The 6,613-nt window shown below is 38.4% G+C and overlaps 1 protein-coding gene across 1 annotated transcript; it reads left to right on the top strand.

The window, feature by feature from the left end:
• Positions 1–202: 202 nt before the first annotated feature.
• Positions 203–6,361, top strand: LOC111235278 (pleckstrin-like). The gene is made up of 9 exons (XM_022763685.1): positions 203–345; positions 3,508–3,663; positions 3,876–4,057; positions 4,580–4,671; positions 4,773–4,957; positions 5,221–5,325; positions 5,543–5,626; positions 5,748–5,817; positions 5,970–6,361. The coding sequence occupies exons 1-9, from the start codon at positions 304–306 to the stop codon at positions 6,107–6,109; spliced, it is 1,056 nt and encodes a 351-aa protein (XP_022619406.1). The 5' UTR covers positions 203–303; the 3' UTR covers positions 6,110–6,361.
• Positions 6,362–6,613: the final 252 nt, after the last annotated feature.

Genomic DNA, 6,613 nt, shown 5'->3' with positions numbered 1-6,613 from the left:
ACTGTCAGGCTATTTCTTCCTATTTAACAGTTATTTATTTTAATTTATATACAGACATCAGCCAAAGAGCAGCAGCTGTAACTAATAATACCATAGGGAAGAGGAAGCTGGTTGACCAGTAGCCGTTGTCACACACTTTGCAGCACAACTTCCTGCTTGTGCATCTGTGTGTGAGATTGTGGTTCTGATGGTAAGGCAGAGAGAGAGAGAGAGAGAGAGAGAGAGATAGTTGGTGGATTGGGTAGCAAACGGCTTTGACAGTCACTAACAGCGTTGCAGTTGACAGCAGCAGAGAGCAGAGTAATGGAGCCACAAGAGATCAGAGAGGGATACTTGGTGAAAAAGGTAAGAACTACTCGAAAATACAATTCATCTCCCTGGGTCCCATTTGTAGAGCTTGAACTTGTTCTTGTCAAGTGTAACATTTACAATATTATAGCAGAAATAATATTAAAACTGAGAGCTCCATTGGCACTACAATGAAAGGTATAGATGTTGTGAATTGCCAGAGATACTTAGAGGTTTGGCTTTATAGCAACGCACTCAATAAGTCGTGAAGAAAACACTGACTTCAAAGTGATGCAGTTGCAATAACAAATGTGAGTGACAGAATAAACGGCAGAAGGTGTCATAAAATGTTTAAGTTTTCAAACCATGATGAGACAACTATCACAGTGGTGATGAACAATCACTCACTGTCAGTGCAGGTTTAAGGTTAGTTGATGCATCAGTAACTAAAACTGGGAAAGAAACTACAAACATAAATATCCAAAAACCGTCACGACAACACGGTTTCCTGGACAAACAGGAGAATAAGGTTACTCCACATCTAGAGGAACAGTTGTGAATGTCACATTAAAGTTGCTACATAATACAGAAATACACACTTCTGTTCTACAGCTGCAACATAAACTCCAGTTCCTGCTTCTGCTCAGAGCCTAGAGTAAAACATGAAACGTGTTTTGGATGCACACATTTTTCTAGATCAAGCCCTGTGTGACCTTTTGCTTTTGTTTCATAAAGTGAATTTTAATTCATTACTTCTGTATGCTTATTTATTCTTTTTCATTGAGTTTGTCCTGAAGCACTTTATAAACCCTGTTTCAACACAGGTGCTATGAGTAGCCACAGATGTACAAAATAGTCGTGGTTGAAGGCGTTGTCACAGAACATTTCTTCGTCATAGACAGAGTGGTGGAACAGGCAGAGATATTATGCAAACAGCTGATTAATGGTGTGGCTATTTCCATTCATGACTATGTCAAGAAGAATGCAATGAAACACGAAGCTGAAAGCAAAAATTGGTCAAACAACTAACTTGTCCAGCAGTAAAAGCTCATGTAAAATTAAGAATGGACGAGTGCCAGATACCTCAATTGGTTATTTCATGTAAGCAGATTCTTATAAAAAATAAACACACTACAACAAGGTTCTATATATTTTTTAATGTCAACAATGAATTGATCAGATCAGTATTTTTTCTGTGTAACCAAACCTTGAAATACAGCTTATTCCTTTGTTGTAGTGCATTGTGGTCCAAATGTGTATCGAGTGGCTGAAAGTAGTCACTAACAAATGCACTATATATTGCTGTTTAAGTATTGTTTGCTAAAAAACTACAGTTCCAAGCTGTTAGGGAAATGACTGTCTTTTTAAAAATGAAAATGAAACTAAATATTTATAACCATTTATAACCAAGGATTACTTCTTCATTTTTTTTTTTACAAATCCATTTGGGGATGTGTGCCATAAACAGGGCAAAGAGGACAGAAAGTACTGAGAAATTAACTAAATCATTGTGGGGTTTGGTATTTTCATGAGATTTTTGAACATTAAAAAGTCCCAATTCATGTTAATGCCTGTGGGAAGAGAAATCAGCACTGTGTGTATTTATGCGTCTGGTTTTTGCATACACAGATTTTTAGTATTGAACCTATATACAATTTTATGCTCCTTCAAAAAACAGAGCTAAACATGGACGGGGATGTTTTAAAGGTCTCAAATATTATACTTTTGTTTTATTTGAAGTTTTGATATCCCTAAAAAGTTATATTTGGGGGTTTAAGTACCCAAAACATCTCAATGTAGTTTTCTGAGTGACGGAATAAAATTATAGCAGGTTTCAGATAAACACTCCAAAGAAACCAAATCCTGCAAAGCTGGATGGTGGGTCCGGATAGGCCAAGCTTGGGACATGGCTGGGAGTGGTGACTGCTTTATTGTGACATCACAACTTTACAAAAGCCCCAATGGCTTGTTTTACAACACAGTTTCTGAATATGGGCTGTGTGCATTTCTCCATGGACTGAGCGCTTCGTTACTTTCACAGTATTAATATAGAACCTAGACCTATTTTATAATAAAAAAAAAGACATGGAAAACTCTATTTATACAATTTGAGACCTTTAAGAATTAACTACATCTCCATATTCCTTACTACTCAAATAAATTATGACTGGTTCAGTATTCTGCTACATAGTGCAGGACATGAATGACAAGAATGACAGCCACAGTCGCTCAAAAATATTAAGATATTCCAACATTGTTCCGTTCCACTTCCCCTGCATAGTTGAATTATTTGAGCACAGCCACAACTCTACACACAGCTTTCCTGTGATGCTTGAAGGGGCGTGTTTGAAGGTTGCTTTGGTAAGACTTTGTTTCTAACATAAGTTATTTAACTTCAAATGTTATAAATTCTCAGGAGCATGCGATGCTGAGAAGACTCACATTGGTCAAAACAACCTTCTCCTGTTCCCTGAGGGAATGAAGGGAGCAGAGGACACTGCAAGCTGAACAGGGCATGAAAGAGTTTGCTCAAAACCAAACCCAGTCAACTGGATCATTTATTTAAAAAGCAAACAAACAACAAAACAAACAAACTCAAACTGGTCAAGAAAGGGGTTGCCAAAGTCAGGGATTTTTTCTTCAGCATATGAATAAACCAGAAGTCTTAACTGTAGATTCATTTCTGCATTTTCACGCCCTAATACATGATCAGCTAAAAAGCATCTACTTTCATTTTTTGGACTGTATGTTGATCTTTCACCTCATGTCAGCAAACTCAGCGTGGGAAACAAAAAAGAATATTTATAGAGCGAAAATCATGTCAAACTAGTAATTAATTAGGCATTTTCATGTTATGTCATCTGAATAAAAAGTTAACTCTCTCTTTATGTGAGACTTTTGTACTGTACTTTTAACGTATCAGTGAGCTTCCATATACACTGCATCGGATTTGGATTGGATTTGAAGGTCACTGTTGAAAGTAAGAAGCGTGATGTATGGCACTATTCATAGTAGTAATATTTGGACACGAGAGACAATGAGGAGGATATCAAAGTAACAGACATGAGGACTTTTGGGGTTTACACAGAGATGTTAAAATAGGAATAAATCAAAAATATTCAGTCAATGTACAACATGCCCTTTGTAGCAACTACTTCCTCGACCAATACTTTTGCTCAAGGCCTGTGGTCACCTGTCTGTATTGTTATTGATCCTCAGGGTACGGTGCTAAACTCCTGGAAGGCAGTGTGGGTGGTGCTGTCAGATGATGGGATGGAATTCTATAAAAAGAAAACAGACCATTCTCCGAAAGGAATGATCCCACTAAAGGGAGCAACACTCCTCACTCCTTGCCAGGACTTTGGCAAGAGGACGGTAAGAAAATTATACCCTATACCTAAAAGTATATGTATCAGAACTAGTATTGAAGAATAATGCTGTGAAAACTCAACACAAAATTTTCAAAATAAAAATTTCTCTCAAAATTGGTTAAATTTAAATTTTCCTCATATTTAGGGGAAAATGTCAAGAGAAAACAGAAACTATAACAGTGTGACTGACTAATAATGCATTAATGCTCCATTTAGCTGGTTTTCAAGATTACGACTGACAAGAAGCAGGACCACTTCTTCCAAGCCTCACATGTGGAGGAGAGAGAGTTTTGGGTCAAGGACATCAAGAGAGCCATTATCTGTCTGCAGGGGGGGAAAAAGTTTGCTAGGAAGTCCACAAGACGCTCCATTCGCCTGCCTGACACAGTAAACCTGACGTATGTTCTGTGACACCTTTTTGGTGGTGGAAATAATAATTTGAGAAGAGCTTTTGATGGATTCATTTTATTCTAGGGATTTACCTTAGCTGAGCCCCACCCTCCTCAGGCCCACATTGTTTGTAGTGACAATAAAGGCATCAGTCCAAATTTTAAGCAATTTGTGAAACAATGTGTCTTTGATTTCAGACTGTTGATTTAGCCAGGGAAACTGTAACTGTTGCTGGCAGGTTTTATCAGCTGTAGTGAGTCAGCCAACTAAGCTAATGTTAAGTAATGTGATTTGGTTGAAAACTCAGTAGCTCATGAGTAACCAGTAAAGGGATCTTAAATATCCACTTGACGGCCAGACACATTAATTATGCTGCCTAGGTTTGCCATGCTTAGTTACAGTTGCTAAGCTGTTATTTTCACAATGGCTGTTTGGGGCAGCGTTTAAGTAAAGGGTCAATTGCTTGTGCTTACTAATAGAGTGATAGTATGGGAAGACATGTTGACAGTGTTCACATTGTGTTTTCCCAGTGAGCTGTACACACTGATGAAAGATCAGGATGATGGAGTGAAAGAGTTAAAACTGGAGCAGGACAATCGAGTCTTCAACCACTGCTTCACTGGTACTGCCATTTTGGTTTTATTGATCTTACACCTGTGGAGGACTTTTTTTTTATTTTTGAATGGTCTCACAATTTTTCACTCCTTCCCTATTTTTGCTCAGGCGCAACAGTGGTCGAGTGGCTGATTTCAAATGAGAAAGCAAGAAACAGGCCTGAGGCCCTGATGTTAGCAACAGGGCTCCTGAATGAAGGTTTTCTCCAGCCTGCAGGGGACCTGGCAAAAGATGGCGCTGAGGCTGGAGAGCAAACAGCCTTCTTAGATCAGACAAAGGCTCTTTACTACTTTGTAAGTTGATGCATGATGCATGTCAAAAAGTTACTATGTGACAAAATATTTTATGGTTATTAGAAATGGAATTTTTTGTGTTTTTTTATGTCTTTTTGCATAAATACAGAGAAAATATCAGTATTAACAAGGTTGGGGATATTCATTCATTCATTCATTCAAAAAAAAAAATAAAAATAAAATAAATATATATATATATATATATGTGTGTGTGTGTGTGTGTGTGTGTGTATGTTTGTGTGCATGGCTGTTCTTTGTGGCAGGCAGACAGTGGATTCTTCTGTGAAGGCTACTCCAGTGATGAAGATGTGCTTGTGAAGGAAGAATTCAGAGGAAACATCATAAAACAGGGGTGCTTACTTAAACAGGTGAATCAGAAAGAAAGCACAAATATCACAGTGTTTTCGTTGCACTTCCTGCTTTTACACTGTTATTTACAAGAAAAATAATAACGATGAGAAGACATTGTACTATGCTGGCACTCTTTGTAATTTGTCACACTCACTGAAAGAGGAAGTGTGCTTCACTTTTGCTTGTTTGCTGTTAAGTGGTGTTCAGCTCATCTGATGAGTTATTTCTTCACAGGGACATAGGAGAAAAAACTGGAAGGTGCGCAAGTTCATACTGCGAGATGACCCTGCGTTTATGCATTATTATGACCCCTCAAAGGTAAATTTTCTGACTTGTACAAGCTGAAACACAGAAAAGAATCACTTCCGCAGTTTCCTCTTCTCACATGTTTCGCTCCTAGTTTATTTCTTCTTTTGTCTCATTTCTCTCTTGGTGTCAGGGTGATGACCCTCTGGGCTCGATCCATCTCCGTGGGTCTGTGGTTACAGCTGTGGAGTATGTGCCTGATGGTGAGTGAGACCATTGCCTCATGAGAAATATGGCTAGTTGCATCACTACTGTGACAGACTGTGACGAGGAAATATAATTGGTGTTTACTGCCAGTAGTTTCTCTTCAAGTCATCCCTTTTAACTCCTCCTACTCATCTCTTCCTGGTTTCAGCCAAAAAATATGACATTGACGGCAACCTCTTTGAGATCATCACCTCAGATGAGGTTCACTACTTCCTCCAGGCTGCTACAGGCGAAGAAAGAAAGGAGTGGATCAAAGCAATACAGGCAGTGTCAAAAAGTGGAAAATAACAGGAGCAGCGGAGCAGCAGTGCAGTGTCTGCCAGGCACAGTTGATCCTACTGATCGTAAAAGTTTGATAGATCTGTAATTATGTTTAACAGTGTGTTAGCTAAGTGTAACTAAAACATTATCTTAATGTTGTGCTGTGTCATTCTAGATTAACTGGAATGTTTCTCCCCTCTATACACTATCAAACCATGATGTTTTTGTGAAGTATGTAACTAACTGAAGAGAAATAAAAGTTATATTGTCTACACTTAACAGTATAAAGTTTTATCACTAATGCCTAATTACATTTGTGTATAAAAATGATGTCACACTGTTGTAATGTGTGGCAATGAATTAAGTGAAAGGGCAGACACAAACCACAGAGGGCAACCCCAGGGTTGTCTACCCCAGTTCAAGACATACCTACCTAATGGCTACCTAAGAAGCACTTTTAAGAGAAAGCGGCAGGAAATACTGGAAAGAGTTGAGAAAAGGAACCCTAAACACTTAAGGGGGATGCTCTAG

Source organism: Seriola dumerili, unplaced genomic scaffold (assembly GCF_002260705.1).
Source record: "Seriola dumerili isolate Sdu_G_001 unplaced genomic scaffold, Sdu_1.0 BDQW01000478.1, whole genome shotgun sequence".
In the NCBI taxonomy this organism is placed as follows: domain Eukaryota; kingdom Metazoa; phylum Chordata; class Actinopteri; order Carangiformes; family Carangidae; genus Seriola; species Seriola dumerili.
Note: the sequence above shows the minus strand (reverse complement) of the source record. Positions and strands in the feature narration are given on the sequence as shown.